General features: G+C 49.5%; 1 protein-coding gene across 2 annotated transcripts in view; it reads right to left on the bottom strand.

Annotated features, from left to right (window-relative positions):
* USP34 (ubiquitin specific peptidase 34) overlaps window positions 1–17,952 on the bottom strand; it is a 2,681,755-nt gene that overhangs the window by 2,061,915 nt on the left and 601,888 nt on the right. For both annotated transcript variants that reach the window (XM_078649291.1, XM_078649292.1), the window contains exon 24: window positions 6,951–7,110. In XM_078649291.1, coding sequence (XP_078505417.1) covers window positions 6,951–7,110 — 160 coding nt within the window. The remainder of the gene's footprint in view (window positions 1–6,950; window positions 7,111–17,952) is intronic.

Below are 17,952 nucleotides of genomic sequence, written 5' to 3'. Positions count from 1 at the left end.
GCCTTTGTGTTGTGGTGCGAAGGCAACAAAGAGTTGTTTTGTCTTTCTAAAGGGTTGTGTTCTGTCTATGTAGTACATCAACGCCCTCCGTACATCTAAGGTATGGAGCATTCTTTCCGCCACCGTTTGCGGGTTTTGAAAGAATGCTGGTAAGTCAATAGTTTGGTTTAGATGAAACTGTGACACCACCTTCGGAAGGAATTTGGGGTTAGTGCGTAGCACTACCCTATTTGGATGAATTTGAATGAATGCTCTTGGATTGTGAGCGCCTGCAGCTCACTGACACGCCTCAGAGACGTAATAGCTATAAGGAAAGCTACTTTCCACGTAAGGAACTGGAGTTCACACGAGTGCAGTGGCTCAAATGGTGGTCCCATCAGTCTGGTGAGGACGACATTGAGGTTCCACACTGGAGCTGGCGGTGGCCTTGGGGGAATGACTCTTTTCAGACCTTCAAGGAAGGCTTTAATGGCGGGCACTCTGAAGACAGAGAGGTGCTGCCTGTTCTGAAGATAAGCCGCTATGGCGGATAGATGTATCCGAATGGAAGTGTACGCCAGATTGCACTTGTAAAGATGCAACAGATAGCAGATAATGTTGGGGATAGATGCATCAAGCGGGTTGATGTCATTGGCTGTACAGTAGATGACAAAACGCTTCCACTTTGCGGCATAGCATGCTCTAGTAGTTGGTTTCCTCGCCTCCTTGATGATGCTCATGCATTCTGGAGGCAGGTTAAGGTACCCAAACTCTAGGACCTCAGGAGCCAGATCGCCAGGTTGAGCTGTTGCGGATCTGGATGCTGAATTTCTCCATGGTTCTGCGTCAAAAGACTGGGTGTGAGACGCAGTCTTTGATGCGGCACCACTGAGAGTTCGAGGAACGTGGTGTACCATGCTTGGCGCGCCCACGTTGGAGCAACTAGGATGAGAGTCATCTCGTGCTGCCTTAGCTTTCTTGCGACCAGCGGTATTAGAGGGGCTGGCGGAAAAGCGTACGCAAATTTGCCTGACCAGTTCATCCATATCGCATTCCCCTGCGACTGTGGGTGAGGGAACCTGGCGGCAAAGTGTTGGCATTTTGCGTTCTCTTTTGTGGCAAACAGGTCTATCTCCGGATGACCCCACTGCTGGAAGTACGGGTGGAGGACAGATGGGTGTAACTCCCACTCGTGCATGTGATGGCTGTACCTGCTGAGCAGATCTGCCATCTGATTGTCCTTTCCTGGGAGGTGTTCTGCCATGAGGAAAATGTTCCTCTGAATGGCCCACTTCCACATGCTCTGAGCCAGATGAGACAGCTGTGGCGAGTGGGTGCCTCCCTGCTTTTGAATGTAGTACATCGCGGTCATGTTGTCCGTCCGGACTAGCACGACCTTGTTGCACAGATGTACAATGAAGGACTTGAGCGCCATGAAGATTGCCATCAGCTCCAGATAGTTGATGTGCATCTTCTGTTGCTGCGTTGACCATAGTCCCTGCACTGTGTAAGTGAGCACATGAGCTCCCCATCCCTGGAGAGATGCGTCCGTTGTCAGGACAATCTGCGGCACAGGCTCTTGGAACAGTCGGCCCTTGCAAAGGTTGTGTGGAGTCCACCAATGCAGAGAGTCGTATGCCCGACTGGTAACCAACACTAGGTCTGTCAATTGTCCACGAGCCTGTGTCCACTGATTCGCTAAGCACTCCTGGAGCGGGCGCATGTGTAGCCGTGCGTGAGGGACTATGAAGATGCAGGAGGCCATCATGCCTATCAACTGCATGAACACTCTCGCTGGAAGCGAGTGTTGTGGCCTGAACCTTTGGATCAGGGCCTGCATGCTGTCTATCCTGACTTGGTTTGGCTGAGCCATGGCCGTCAGGGTGTTGATCGTTGCACCTAGGAACTGCCGGACATGTGCCGGCTGAAGATGCGATTTTGGGTAGTTTAGGGAGAAACCCAGATCGTGAAGAAGGTGAATTGTAGTTGACATGTCCGCGGCGCACTGCTGCTCTGACTTGGCTTGTACGAGCCAGTCGTCTAGGTAGGGGTAGACATGGATGTTCTGCCTCCTGAGGTGCGCCGCTACTGTCGCCAGACACTTGGTGAACACCCTCGGGGCTGTTGTGACTCCGAAGGGTAGGACCTTGAACTGGTAGTGCCTGCCCTGAATAGTGAACCTGAGGTATTTCCTGTGTGACGGGTGAAGTGGAATGTGGAAATACGCATCCTTGAGATCTAAGGTTGCTAAGAAGTCTCCTTGGTTTAGCAAGGGAAGAATCTGTTGCAGTGTAAGCATGTGGAAATGTTCCGATAGTATGTACAGGTTGAGGGGGCGTAGATCTAGAATGGGTCTGAGAGATCCGTCCTTCTTTGGAATAAGGAAGTACAGGGAATATACCCCTGTGCCTTCCTCTCCCACCGGCACTTGCTCGATTGCTCCCTTTTGCAGCATCACCACCACTTCCTGCTGCAATAAGAGCAAGTGCTCTGCGGACATAGGCCTTTGCCTTGGCGGGATGTTGGGTGGAGTGGACTTTAATTCTAGGCAATAACCATACTGGACTAGTTGTCGCACCCACCTGTCTGTGGTGATGTTTTTCCAGACGGGCAGGAACTGCTGCAGTCTCCCCCCGACAGGTGTTAGGTGGTCGGGGGGCAGTGACAGAGAGTCACTGTTTGCTTGGAGTAGAGGAGCGTGGGTTGTTGTTTCCCCTGCCGCGACCTCTGTTGCTGTTATTCCTGTAACCTCCCTTGTTCTGTTTCGTGAACGAGGATTGTGCCCCACCTTTTGAGAACTGGGATTGTTGACCCATTTGTCCTCTGGTGACCCCACGTGCACCTGAGCGACGAAAATTGCTGCCACGAAACTGTTGAGACTGCAGGGCCCCCATGGATTTAGCAGTTTCCGTGTCCTTTTTTATTTTCTCTAGGGTGGTGTCAACATCTGGACCAAACAGACTATCAGGATTGACCGGTTGATTAAGAATTGTTGTCTGAATATCCGGTTTAAAGCCTGAGATGCGTAGCCACGCCTGTCGTCTCAGCATAACGCTAGTGTTGACAGCCCTAGCAGCTGTGTCTGCAGCGTCAAGCGCACACTTGATGGCTGCGTTTGAGATTAGCTTCCCTTCGTTAATGAGCAGTTGTGTAGCTTCTTGGAACTGTGGAGGCAGGTGTTGTACAACCTGTTCTAGGGTATCGTAGTGTGCCCTATCGTAACGCGCCAAGAGCGCCTGTGTATTGGCGATGCGCCAAAAGTTTGATGCCTGTGCAGCCACTCTTTTGCCCCCTGCCTCTAGCACTTTGGACTCCTTATCCGGGGGAGGAGCTTCACCCGTTGTCTGGGAGTTGGCACGTTTCCTGGCATTGGCGACCACAAGAGAGTCCAGTGGCAATTGTCCCCGGATGTAGGCGGGGTCCGCAGGTGCAGGCCTGTACTTCTTTTCAATGCGAGGGTTGACCACTCTCGCTCTTGTAGGCTCCTTAAAAATGTCCCCAGCATGTTTGAGGACTCCTTTTAGCATAGGAAGTGTCTTTACTGTCCTTTCAGAGACTGAAAAGGTGTCGAAAAGGAAGTCTTCCTCAACCGGGTCGGCATGCATGTCCACATCATGATTGGCTGCCGCCCTTTCAAGTAGTGCATGAAAGCCTGCTGAGTCCTCAGTCGGGGATGCACGTGCATTAAAGAGCTGCGGGTCCTGCCCCACACCCTGGGTGTTCTGGTCACCAGTGTCATCGTATGAATCCGGTTGTGCATCAGGTTCATCGATAGGGAAATTGTACTGCTCGTCCTCATCATACCCCTCACCCGCAGAGTGTTCTGGGGAGGGAGTAGGGCTCAGTCTTGGAGGAGGCTGGATCGGCTCCGTGAGGCCTGAGGCGTCAAGGGGCACTTTCTTCTTTTTCAGTGGGATGACATAGGAGTCCACTGGCTCCGAAGTGATTTTCCTCTTATAGAGGGTCAGCTTGCCTGTGTCAGCGTCGATGAAATGCTCTGAATCGTCTTCTGATTCGAGTACCCGACGTGGAAGCGGGCCAGCCGGCGAAGAAACTTGTTTCGGAGCCGATTTGGTTGAAAACGCTTTCGGCGCCTCCTTAGGTGGCAAAAGAAAGAGAAGTTTCCCAGAAGGCTTTGCCGGAGTGTCCTTTTGCGGCTGCGGCGATGGTATCGGAGCCGACGGGGCAAAGGCTTTCTCCCTGATTCTTTGCAGTGAGTCTGCAATGAGGGACGTCTCACTCACAGTGGGTTTCGTCGCTGACGAGGATGGTCTGATCGGTCCCTCGGATCCGACGTCCTTGTGGGCCTTGTGCGCTTTGGGCGCGGAACCCGTCTTCAGCGCCTCCGATTCCTGAGTCCGGGGCGCAGACTTCTTGTGCGTAGCCTCCTTGGAGCCGACTTTGGCGGGCTTGGACGGCGTCGTAGCCGCTGACCCGTGCCGACCATCTTTTTTGGAGGACCCCTCCTCAGGCGTCGGTTTCGATTTTGCAGCATCGGAATCGACGGACTTCTTCGGCTTCTGCGGACCGGAGGTCGACGGAGCCGATGGGGTAGCGGGCACCGTCTTTTTCACCGGCACGGCAGCCATCTTAGGGACACTCGAGTCCTTAAGTTTCGGTTTCGTTTTCGGGTCGGCCATTTTAGGTGTTGTCGATCCCGATGGTTTCAGTTTCGTTTTCGAAACAGTCTGCTCAGCAAGTGAGTCCGTAGCCGGGCCCGAAGGCGGGGCTGTGGCTTGCGGCAACGGGTCTTGGGTAAGGCCGACAGGCGATCCCGTGTCCCGGTCGGTATCTTCGTAACCTTCGGGGCAGAGCTCGTCCCCCGAGCTGTCTGCCGCGGCCCCATAAATCTCATCGTCGTCTCCTACCTCTTCGACGTATTCAAGGCCTTGACCCGCGACTCCGTCGTCGTCTCCCGGATCCGCCTCGACCTCCGTCTCCGGCGGGGAGATTTGTAGAAGGTGACCCTGGACCTCTTCGTCTTGGTCGCCGAAGATGTTCTCCGGATCCGGGGCCGCTTGCTTAGCTTCCAAGCGCACCGCGCGCCGAAGCTTGAGAGTTTTCTTGGAGCGGAACTGCGCACACAATTTGCACTTTCCGTCGTCGTGGTCAGGCGAAAGGCACTTGTTACAGACGGGGTGTAGATCGATGTGTGGGTACTTGGACCCACAGAGCGGGCAGTACTTAAACGGGCTCCGCTCCATGTCCGAAAAGGCTTGCAGTCGTGTCGCGATGAGAAGGCCTCAAAGTTCAGAGAGCGAAGAAAACTCCGCTTATTCCGGCTCCAAGAGACGGAAGACTCGAGACCGTGCGCAGACAATACAGACGCAAGAAAATCGAGGCCTTTTGGCCGCTAAAAGTTAGTTTTACTTGGTTCCGACAGTAAGACGTCGAGACCACATCCGAACCCAATGGCGGAAAAAAACAATCTGGGGATGGAGCCGATGCCCATGCGCACTGTAGTCCAGGGGAGGAGCCACCTATCTCAGGATACTTCGAAGACTCTTCCAGGACAACAATGTGCAATCATCCGAGCCCAACACTAGGCGGCGATCTAATGCTAAGATATGAATTTAGCAGCCCACATGCCTCGAACTCTTTTTTACCAAAAAGATATTTCTTTTATATATATTTTTGTTCATAAATTCAAAGGGTACATATCAACAATTAAAATTGATCAAAGTGCATTCAAATGAAAAAGGAATTTACAAATTGTTCCTATAATACATCTAAATAAAAAGTCCAATCTTGGAAATCACAACAGGATTCATAGTCTGTATATTTTTTAGTACTCTATTTTGAAAATACATAAAGTGAATACTTTTTCTATATACACCCGTTTTTGCTCTGATTTTTATGCAGGTCCCTTGTCCTGCATTTAAATTAATGTTGATCATTGTGATTTTGACTCAATGCATGAAATAATTAAATTGTGACCCTAGTTATTGAAATCTACTAATGAGAAGAGGCAACTATTCGCTTGGCCTGAAATGTAATTCTATGAATAATTCAAATAGATTGTAAAACAAATCCCTTGAAGGTACATTCACCCTTTCGTTTCATTTTTGCCCGAGCCCTCAAGGGTACATTGGGTTGCCCATTTTTGTACGTCATCACAATCCAGGTTGGTTGTCAACAGATGTACCTGAAATTTATACTACTGAAGATGAAATTAATAGACAGCTTGAACTACTCCTAAAATAAACACATGTGGAACGGGCTTTCAGCAACACATCTTCAACAGTTTGTAAATAGAGCCAAATCCTGAGGATTCCACACTGGCAGCACCCTCCACCGGAATGCACAGCTCAGAAAACTATTGAAAGTAGCAACTAGATTAGCACCATTTTGTCAATTAAACCTTGTTTTCCCTGAAGGGAATTTCATGGCAGCTGTCCACCATGCTGGCTGGCATCTGATTATTACATTTGACCATGACCCGGAGAGTACCCTTGGCACCTGACTTACCGAAGGACTCGGACACTCAGTTTGCAGCATCTTAGCCACCACTAATAGAAGCCCACTAGCTCAATATATTCCCATATTACAGTCCAGATCTTCTGTAGTCCTAATAAAATTATGAACTCAAAAACATCATAAGTGACAGCAAACTACAGGTACTTAGAAAAACAACATATCGCCTGCACCAGATTATAATCAGGCTCGAGATCGAGAAATGTGTTTAGAAGAAAATAGATCTGTAAAGCTCTCTCCAAACAGATTAGGCAAGACTCGTCACTCCTGTACTTCAGGAAGGAAGTGTACACCATCCTCTTCCAGCAACAGCTCCTCCTAAAGTAGCTTTGGATAGTGGAACAAGCTGACTGAGCAACCTACCCAGCACTGCTTCATTTTATCGCGTTTCCTCTTTTAGGTTCTTACCCTCTCCTGTTGACCTATTTGCTGCTGTGTAAATAGCTTTACATTTTATACATACTTACAAACATATATGGTTTCGCCATTTGCCTTACCTACGCCGGAAAGCTTCAAGATGTGTTTTCAGCATCAAAAGGCCTCTTTCAATTATTGTGAGACTTGACTGAGCATCATGCTCTAGATTACTGGAAGCTATCATAAGACTTTCCATGCACTTGCTGATAAATTCTTGTTCTTTTTCCAAACCAGTTTTACCTGTAATTACAAACAGCAACACAACATATAAAACCAAAATGAAACTTCCTTTTGCACTGCAACAAAATGAAGAGGTTACTTACCAGTTGTAACACTCTTTCTGGTGGCTTTACTATCAAACTATAGGGCCTTAAACTTGTGAATCTGCCAGGGTGCTAACTAGATCTGAAAATTCTTATAATGGTGCCAGCTTGCAGATAAATGCCACATTTTTCTTCTTTGTAGATCGGTCCTGCCTCTGCACATGACACAAACAACGTAAAGGTGCTGACATCAGACGTTCTATGGTCAAGAAGGCAGAGCATGGAAAAAATAATTAATCTTCCACTGGCAGAGTGTGACAGTGAACTTAGGACCACACTTATAGCGTAAAGTCCATTTGGGGAAGTGGATGGGTGAGGAATCTGCAATTACAGTATCCATCAGGAAGATGGGGCAGCAAGTTATCTCAAAGAGGAAGCTGAAATACGGTGTGGATGCTCAGAGGCAGCTGTTCTAGGAACCAGACCTTCCTAGTCCAATTCAGGGTCAACAAAATCAACTGACCTTGGTTTTGTGTGGCTTTCTTCAGGACCTGGAGGATCAGTGGAAGAGGTAGGAATGAACATAGGAGTACGGAGTTCCACCAAAGGAGAACATCTCTCAAAGATATGTGAGGCGGAAAAGGCTGGACAATGAGAATTTTTTGAGGTAGCAAATAGGTCTCTAGAGGGTATGCCTCACCAGACAAAGCTACACTGTGCAGCCCATTCTTTTTCTACGACTGAAATACATACTGGGCAGGATGGGGAATAAAGTTTGCATGTTGCTACTGTGCATGAGTTAAACAAATTATGGTGAAGGAGTGTATATTTTGTTATGCGGACCCTTACCCTCACTTTCCTGAATAGGGTCCATTCCTAGTTTTTGTGAACAACTTAGTACAAAAGGCATCCCCAGTGCTAGGCCAACCACAGCTACAAAGTTTTTTTTTTTGGGGATAATCAGATTTATTGTTTTCGAACATATAGAACAAATCAACAAAAGCACGGAGGGCAGTAAATCAATTACATTCTTGTGATCATAGCATCCCGCGGTTTGCACACCCCATAAGATATACACAAAAAAAGTAAGGCGGCAATTCAATCCGAATCCTCCACAGTAATCAGCCACTTCCCCGCGCACCCTTCGGTATTTTTTGGGACATCCTCTTGCCACATAAAGGGCTTTTCCTTGGGTCGCCCACCACTCCACCCACCTTCGCGGGCGGAGTGGTGGGCGACCCAAGGAACCGTCCAGCCCGTCCGTGCTCCCCAATAGTGAATGACATTGGTCATGGGGAACCCCCACCCCAGGACCTCCGTGAGCTCCTCCTCGATGGCCCCCCCAAAACCACATGAAGAAAATCAGCCTGGACATGGCCACACCTCGCACATGACGTATCCAGACGCAAACCCGCTCGGTGGAGGCGCAGGGGAGTGAGGTAAGCAGCATGTAAGTATTATAGTTGGACCAGCTTAAGTTTGGCGGAGGCGGTGATCGTCCTGGGTGCCATGAGGGCGTCGCGCCAATCCACCTCATCCAGGGGGTCCACCCACTCCATCCATTTGTCCCTCAACTTGTCCAGTGAGGTGTGGGTGTTGTTGACTAAAGTGCGATATATGCGGGAGATGCACCCCTTGCCTAGGTCCCCCAACAATGTCTGCGCCTCGGTAGGGCTGTATTCGGGGAGCTTTGTGTCATTAGTGATGTGCGCTTGGAGGGCATGCCGCAGCTGTAGATACTTATAGAATTGGGATGGATGTAGGGAATAGCGGGTTTGAAGTTCCTGAAAGGGGAGCATATGGCCTTTAGCCCATACGTCTCCAAGTTACGAGATGCCGATGAGGTCCCACGATTTAAACCCCCGCAGCCTACCAACCTCCTGGAGCCAATCCCCATGCCAGAGGGGTGTACATTGGGTCAACCTACGCGTCCAGCCGGTGTGGCGTAGCGAGGCTCGCCAGGCCAATAATACGGAATGCGTCACGTCCGGTAGTTGGGATGGAATGGGCCCCCCGTACATCATAGCTTGGACTTTGGATAATACCAGCTCACTCAGCTCAAGCCGGTAGGCCGGGTCGGACCAGCCCCCATTGAACCAGTCGTGGACCACCAGGAGACACGCTGCAAGAAAATGATACAAGTAGGTCATCCCCAGACCCCCGACAAAGGAGGGGATCCGGCATGCAGACAGAGCCAGGCGCGCCCTACTTCCACTCCAGAGAAATTTGGTAGCTAGACTTTCCAGTTCCCTGAACCAGGTCCTGGGAAACCAGAAGGGGGCATTTTGAAGGACGTAAAGAAATCTGGGGAGGATCATCATTTTAAACAGGGCAACCCTGCCCAGGGGATGCAGAGTGAGTGTCTTCCATATTTGAAAATCTTCTTTGGCCTTTTTAACCAATGGGGGGACATTGAGGGACCAGCCCAATTCCGGAGGCACGGTGACTCATATCCCTAGGTATTTAAAGGATTGGCGCCGAAGCGGTATGGTGGACTGCCAGTCGTAGCAATCCCTAGAGAGGTGCAGTGGGACCAATACCGATTTCCCTGGGTTCAGCCGAAGACCAGAGGCTTGCCCAAACGACTGCAAGATCTGGAGGCAGTGCGGCCCGAGGAGACGGGTTCGGCCAGAAAAACCAGGACGTCGTCCGCATATAGCTCGATCTTGTCCGTTTCTGTATTGGGCCACTCCCACCCATGAATATGATCCTCAACCCGTACTAGGAAAGCCAAGGGCTCCATTGCCAGGGCAAATAGCAAGGGTGCTAATGGGGAAGGCCTCTGACAATACACCGTTGACCAACACGCACGCACATGGGTGGGCGTAAAGGACCTGAACCAGGGTCCTAAACTGGGGTCCGAATTCCATCTTGGGCAGCACATCCTGTACATATGCCCAGTCCACTGAGTCGAAGGCCTTTTGAAAATCTATGGACAGGAGAGCTAGGTATGGGGTGGATAAGTGCCGATGGGCTAGAGCCAGCTGTGGCCTCCGAAGGCAGTGTTGGGTCCCACGTTTGGGCATGAAGCCACATTGGTCTGGATGGACCAGCAGGGGTAGATAGGGCTTCAATCGATGGGTCAGGATGGTGGCATACAGCTTTACCTCCGAATTGAGGAGGGAGATGGGACGGTAGTCCACGCATTGACGGGAGGGAGGCTGGGATTTCGGGAGGACCACAATGGTGGCGATATCGGTCTCTGGCAGAAAGGAACCTTTCTCCAAAGCTTCTTGAAATAAGTCAGCCAGTTGGGGCACAAGTGTGTCACGGTACGTCGCAGAGTATTCCTGAGGAAGGCCATCTGGGCCCGGGGTCTTAACCGATAAGGTGAGGGAGATCGCTTCCTCGATTTCCTTCTGAGAAATGGGGTGGTCCAGATCTTTCTGGGTGGCCATTTCCAGCCAAGGGAGACGTAAGTTACCCCGTTCAAGGAGAACAGGGAGCGGTAGGTTGGGGGTTTACGCTGTGTATAAACGCCAATAGTAGGCGCCGAAGGTGATGGCCATTGTCACAGGGGCGCAGTGCACCATTCCAACCCCGTCTACCACCTCCGGGATAATGCGATTTGCCCTGGGATATGTGGCTAGCCGGTGTAAGATCGTACTGTCTTTGTATCCCCAGCCATAGACCCTCATTACCGACTACCTCCATAGAAGCTTAGAAGCATCCAGGGATAGTTGTCTGATTTCGTCCCCAAGGTTAGCAAGTTGTCGGGCCTGGGTGGCATCATCGGACAGGGAAAGTGATTGCTCCAAGCGAAGCACCTGCTCTTCCCTCGAGGTGATTTCCCGCAATTGTGCCTGTCTCTGGTTCTTAAGCTGCCCCTTCACAACACCCGGTATGGTCACCTTCCCTGCCTCCCACAGGGTACCTGGGGAGGCTACTTAGCCCTCGTTAGTAAGGAAGTATTGCTTGAGTTCCGTCCCCACCACCTTTTTGAACTATTTATCTTGGAGGAACTATGCATTCATTCTCCATGTTTGGCGGGCCGCGGGGGAGACCCCTGTGCTAAGGAGCACCGGAGAGTGGTCGGAAATACCTCTAGGAAGAATGCGAACGTCTATAATCTCAGAACAGTCAGTTGTGGGGACAAAGATCGCATCTATGCACGTCTGTGTGTGGTGGGCCGCGGAGGTGTGTGTGAAATGAGTGGTGCGGGGGTGCCACATGCACCACACATCACTGAGGGCCAGAATCTCGGACCAGTTCCTTAGCGGTTTTGCTTGCGCCAGTCGGGAAGCAGAGGGAGGACCCGTTGTATCAAGGGCCAGGGAGGAGACTGCATTAAAATCGCACCCAATAACAAAGGTGCCCAGAGGCAACGTGTTCAGCAGGGCCATGGTATGTGTAAATGTGGGCGTGATCATCGGGGGGGATGGGGGGGGGTGCGGCATATACAGACATGAGATTGAGGGGGGAGCCAGCGAATGAGACACAAATTGTCACGGATGAGCCTTGAGGGACATGGATCACGTGGGAGAGGACAAAGGGCAGAGTGCAGTTCATGAGGATAGCCACCCCCTGGGAGCCCCTGGAGAAGCCAGAGTGCCAGGAAGGTGCAACAATTACCCAGGAGGTGTGTTTCTTGAAGCATGAGGATGTCTATGTGGAGGCGTTGTGCGTAGCGCTGGACCACCGTGCACTTATGCCGGTCCAAGACAGCTACAAAGTTTATTGAAGGGAAAGCATATGCCAAAGGGTGTGTGGCATCCACAGGATTAGGAATCCTAAGATTCAAACAACCTAAAACCATCACAGCCACTGGTGAAGATCTTGCCTGAACTATCGGGAATATTGCCCAAATGTCCCAGACTTATTGCCAGGACAGAAAGGCTCTCTAAGGGCATTCTTATTCATTAGCTGGGAATGGGATATCGACTCACTGACGAAGAACGACAGGGTAAACACCAATTACACCATTTTATGTAGTGGTCGAAGACTACCTATGGTGAGCCTGCCTTCAGCAGCTTGTCATCACAGTAGGGAAATAAGTGTATCCCTGACATGTGAGGATTTGCCACTACCACCAAATTGTCCTTTGTGAAGACTCGAGGGGCTGATGTAATGCCAAAGGACAGTATAATAAATTGGAAATATTTGGCCCCCACCATAAAGCAGAGGTACTTTCTGTGGGAATGCCAGACCGGTACATAAAGGTACATGTTCTGTAGGTCCAAGAACAGTATAGAGTCTTTTGAATCCAAGTCCTACATAATCTGAGCATGGGTCAGCATTTTAAACGTCTTCCAGAACAAGTTCAACATTCTGAAGTTTAGGGTCAGCCTTAGTTCGGCATCTACTTGGGGACCAGAAAGAACCAGTAGTAACATCAAAGTCTTGTACTAGTTTGATTGCTCCTTAGACTAGCAACTTTATCACTTATTTCAAAAGAATTGTGACATGATCCGCAAAAGCCTGAGAGTAAACTGGAAAAATGTGGGACAGAGTATCCAAACCTAAAAGGGCGTAACCAACTTGGATAACACACTGGTCTGATGTGATGGAACGCCAGTAAGGCAGGCAATATTGCCCTGACACCTACCAGTTCAAAAGTTAGATTAAAGGGTGAACTAAAGAGGTTTAGCAACTATGCCCGAGGACGAGGAGTATTGCTGTTGCTGGCCTTGCACCTTACAACCTTGTCTACCCCAGTCAATACAAAAAGACTGTATGGGTTGTAAATAGAATATTGTCTCTGGTGACCCCAGAACCACTCTAGTATCCTCAGAACTTCCTGCGTTATGGATGGAACTCTGGCAAGTAGAGAAAACTAACCTGAGTGAGCAGATAGCAGGTCTGCGGGCTTCAAATTTCTTCACCACCATATCAGCCGTCTTGCCAAAGAGCCTACATCCATCAATTTGCATGTCCCATTAGACTCCAGTGAAAGCATGCTGTGTAAGGAGGACACTAAGATGTAGGTCGGAGTTGTCTCAGACCTCCAACTTTGCGGTTGCTGAACCGACCGACCTCCGGTCCAGACAACACAATTACGATGCGACAGCACATGGTACGGTCGCAAACACCCATTTCTCTATGGGAGCTTGTGCGGCAGTCAAACTAGCCGCAGCACATTCTCCCATTGAGAAATGGTAGTTTCCGTAAATCCCTGCACTGTGTGGCAGGCACCTCATGGTATCTCGGATTGGATCACGCTTTAGGCAGACTATGTCCTTCTTTTTCTTATGGATCTGCATCGGACAGGACGGCGTATTCTCCGCATAATGCAGAATTACTGCCAGCATACTGGCTTGTACATGAATGCTAAGAAATCTCTACTCTGGCCGATACATGTGGGTCCGGATATGGGCTCCTGGACGACGGAGGCGACGTTGGCCACAACCGGATTGAAATATCTCTGAGTGTACATCTCGGACACCCAATCAGTTTCATTGGAAAATAATATTGCCCCCATCTGGACGTGCACTCAGGCAGATATGGAGTCGTGGTCGCGTATATACTTCTCTATACTGGGCAGATCCGCCATACTGAAAATGGTATCCTTTCCTCGTCTCCTATACCAACTACAGAACCACCCCTTTCAGATAGCGCTCTCCTGGATTCGACAGCTAAACTCCAGGTTCAGCCTCTTTCTGTGGCACGATCAAGCCGCTAGAGTGTCACTTAAGATGTGCTTTCAATCAACCTATTGCGGGGGTATCTTGACCCTAAATATCATACCATGCAGCCTCCCACCTTTTGGTCTTAAACGACTGGTGGTTTGGCAATGATCAGGCATATCGGGTAGAAAAATGGCTGATGGGGGATTTGTTGCCACACAGATTGCTCTATAAGCTGAGAGAACAAGGTAAGCTGCTGCCAGAAACTCAAGTTATCTTTGATGTGTGGACTGACTCGCTGCGTCGGATGGGGTGGTTGCGGCGCTTGACGGGGGACCCCACTCTGGCAGAGCAGCCTTATGCCACAAGTAACCACGTTAGTAGGATTTAAGCAATGGGACTGTATAGGTATATCTACCTTGGGCAATGTTCTGCATGGTACCACAATGAAATCTTTTCAGGACCTCAGACATGAATATGACATGCCACATGTTCAATTTTACAAATAACTGAAGCTGAGACATGCCTTATCCCTACATATTGCTCACCTAGACTTCCTTCCCAAATTCAACCCTATCGAGGCCAAGTTTTTCTGCGGGACTTGGGTTATAATAAAACCACGAAGATCTACCAAACGCTAGTGACAAATCTCTCCACGACTCTAGATCCCCTCCGAGATAAATGGCAGACAGACCCGGGCCCCCTGGACAGTGACGACTGGAGAGAAGCCCTGGAGTCCCCGAGATTCGCTGCAATTGCATCCCGTCTAAGGCTTATTCAATTCAAGTATTTGCACCGCACTTATTTCACTGGATATCGGCTTTGGAGGGCAGGGCTGATAGACTCCCCAGGTGCCCAAGATGTGATAGCAAGGAGGGTACACTACTGCATATAGTTTGGAGCTGTGATACATTGGGCAGGTTTTGGAGGAGGGTTATTCGATGTTTATCTGCAGAGTTCGCCAAGGCTAGTCCTTCTTCATATTACGGATGTAATTGGGGGCAACATCTATAAAAGACATTTACTGTTCTTGGGTATTAGCCTAGCTAAGAGGGATATTGCAAGGGCATAGAAGGATCAAGCTTCACCCCAATTGCGTGCTTGTAGGGCGGTCTCGACTGGTGTATGGGGCAGGAACAACCCATTTTTAAAGCGCAAGGGTGCCATCAGAAACACTTTAAAATATGGAAACGATGGCCAGATTATAGAGGCCTTTTATTGGAACCACCTCTAACATACCCTGTGGAAATCGGAACCGTATAGAGACACGGCACGTGGCAGTAAGGCTGTTCAGTTAAGATATAGGATGTATGAGGATGGGCATGACCAGGATTTTGTTTTGCAGTATATGACACAAAGCTTTAAAATGTTTAGGGCTGTCGTTTACGGACCCAAATGGTTTATCTTTTTATTTAAAACAGTTATATAACAGTCACCTGCTCAGCATTCAATATATGGACACTTGCATGCTTTAACAACTTTGTAATGCCTGCAATTACTAGATCTGCTGACTAAATAAAAAGTTTTGAAAAGAAAAAAGGAAGGCAGACACAGAAAGGCTGTCGGAAACCAACATCAGAATCCAGACAGTGGAAAAGCTGTGGTTAGGGACTATTTTGAGGTTTCTGAATGCTCAACAGGCTCCTTGAGCCTATCGGAAGCCAGTCGGATTGACTGTCCGGTTTACACTCCGACCGTCAACATTGTAGTTCGGCAGTCAGATTGTAAACCTACCATGTTGGTCGGTAAGCCTCTGACGAGCAGTCGGAGGCCTACTGACTGACATCGTAATAGGCCCCAAATGTTCTTTGCAGTATCCCGACTAGTAACTACAGTGTAAGTGATGGTGTCACGCATATCCTCTGGCAGCCTGGCAAAACTCACAAGCCGTGTCCGAAATGTTGTACATGTTTCTCCTGAGGAAACAAATTGCATTCAGGAAGCATAATGTCAAACTGGCAAAATACTTTCTTGCCCACAACATTCATACATATTTCTGTCAGGTGGATAAGTAGGAAAATAATTCAGGGTTACTTTGCTCATGGAGGCCTGGGCTACAAAAGTCACCAGGGTTGGATATTGTGTCAAAAGTTTTGATCACCAAGTGCTGAGCTGTGACATTTTGCACTGGCATAAATTACATCTGGAGAAAAAAATGGCTTAAACGAGGCAGCCTGGGCCATCAAGTCAGTTAGAGCATCAATGAAATGCAATAAAGACTCATCAGTCGATGACCCAGGTGGCAAACTTTACACAAGGAGGTTAGCCTCAGTATCTTCTGTGAAGAGAGGCAATTTCAGGACTTCCACAGCCCTCTGAACCTCTACCACTAAGGAGGCACTTTCCTTCATAGGAGGCCCAATGATGAATCTAGGTAAGACTTCAGAGAGGCAGACAAGAAACGCATTTTACAAACCCAGGCATAGGTCGGCATCTGTATAATGAGGTAGAAACTAATTATCTACCTATTCATTGTCATCAATTATTATGCAGAACGTGCAGGACTCAAAAGCAACCTCCTTCCTCTGCATACAATGTTGCCAAGTCTGAGAAACTGGATGAGAGCCCTCCTCACCACCATTTTGGTTGGAAATTGGTGTACCTCAAGATAGGGTTGACTCTAGCTTAAGATGGTTCGAGATCAGAAACCAGGGCTGAGGATAGAGCAGGTGCAAATGGAGGGTCTGAAGAAAGGGCCTGAGGCGTAAGGGTGGAGGCACGACCCAGCGCCTTTCGCAGAGTGGGCTGACTTTGTCTAGGGTAAGTCAACGCTGAGGAGGGTCAACCAGCAGAAGGATGAATGGAGGGTCCACCAGCAGAAGTATGAATGGAGGCCCCAATGGACCTTTAAAGGCTGCAAGGCTCACCATAGGTACCTGGGATGAACCGCAGGTCCTGCTGCTGGGCCTCAACCTGCTGCAGACAGGGCACAGGGTCAGACTGATTTGCATATAGCCATGTCTGAAATGGGGTGGCAGAGTGGGCTAAAGAACGGTGATGGATTAAACCCAGATCTTTTGACTGGGTGTGAGTGTTTGATTGGTTCAGATGCTCCGTCCATTACCACCCCCTTTTGTACTGCGGAGCAGACATTGGCCTATGGAACTCGAAGAGCACCAAGTCCTAGTTCAGCAATGGAGACAGACTCAGAGGTCTGAGTCAAGTGCTGCAATTGCGAACTTCGAAATATTTCTCTGTACAGGAGCACCAGGACACTGAGGAGCCTTCTTGACCTTGGACTAGTTATCAAATTTGCTTTAGACTTACTTGACATATGCAATCTGACCGTACATCTGGAGCTTGGGCTCTCTCACTCTCAGAGAGCATTTGGTGCATCGACTAACATTTGTTGCATAACTTGAAGTCGTTGATCCATCGCAGACATCTCCTTACGACAAGCCCAGCTGAGCTCATAACTGGTCATCTTCAGGGGCTAACGTGGTGCACATTGACAGTTTTAAGGAAATTGAGAAAACTGAAATGGATAGTGTGAGAAAGTGCCCTCTTTCCTGCATGGTATGCCCCCACTCTTTGCTGAATTGCTAATGTGCTTTGACTGAGTGTGCCCTGGGCTCCTGCCAATTAGGTACCCAGGGCCTGTGTTCCTTCCCTAAAACTGCATTGAAGCCTAAACCCAATTGGCATCTCTGGCCACACGTAAGCCCCTGGTAAATGGTACCACAGGTACCCAGGGCACTGTGATCAGAGAAGGCCCCTAAGGGCTGCAGAACTTATTGTGCCACCCTTAGAGGCTCTGTACCCTGACACTCACAAACTGCCTTTGCAGGCTGCGGGTCTTGGTGCAGCACAAAGTGAAGAGTCGATATGGCACACATCCCTGTGTGCCATGCCCACAAACCACTGCCCTGGCATCCATCAGTTACCCCTCAAGCTGGATGCCCTATGCCAGTGGTGAGGTTACAGGTGCATGAGCCCTGTACCCCTACAGTACCCAGGGCCATTCCTGGGCACTGTAGGTGCAGTGCTGCCATTAAGAGTATATGGTGCTGGTAGTTTGTCATCACAAACTCCACAATACCATAATGGCTACACTGAAGACTGAGAAGTTTGGTATCAAACTTCTCAGCACATTAAATCCACACTGATGCCGTGGGGTGTGGCTTGGCGTTCGGCAAGATGGCAGCGCTGTAGTGCTGCTCTGCCGGCCACCGTTAATTATCCTTTAAAATACTGCCCATCCTGAGCCAGTCAATGTTAATTTAGGCTGGGGAAGTCCTGCTGAGCTGACACCGGAC

This window comes from Lissotriton helveticus, chromosome 6 (genome assembly GCF_964261635.1).
Source record: "Lissotriton helveticus chromosome 6, aLisHel1.1, whole genome shotgun sequence".
Classification (NCBI taxonomy): Eukaryota; Metazoa; Chordata; class Amphibia; order Caudata; family Salamandridae; genus Lissotriton; species Lissotriton helveticus.
This window is presented reverse-complemented; position numbering and strand designations above follow the sequence as displayed.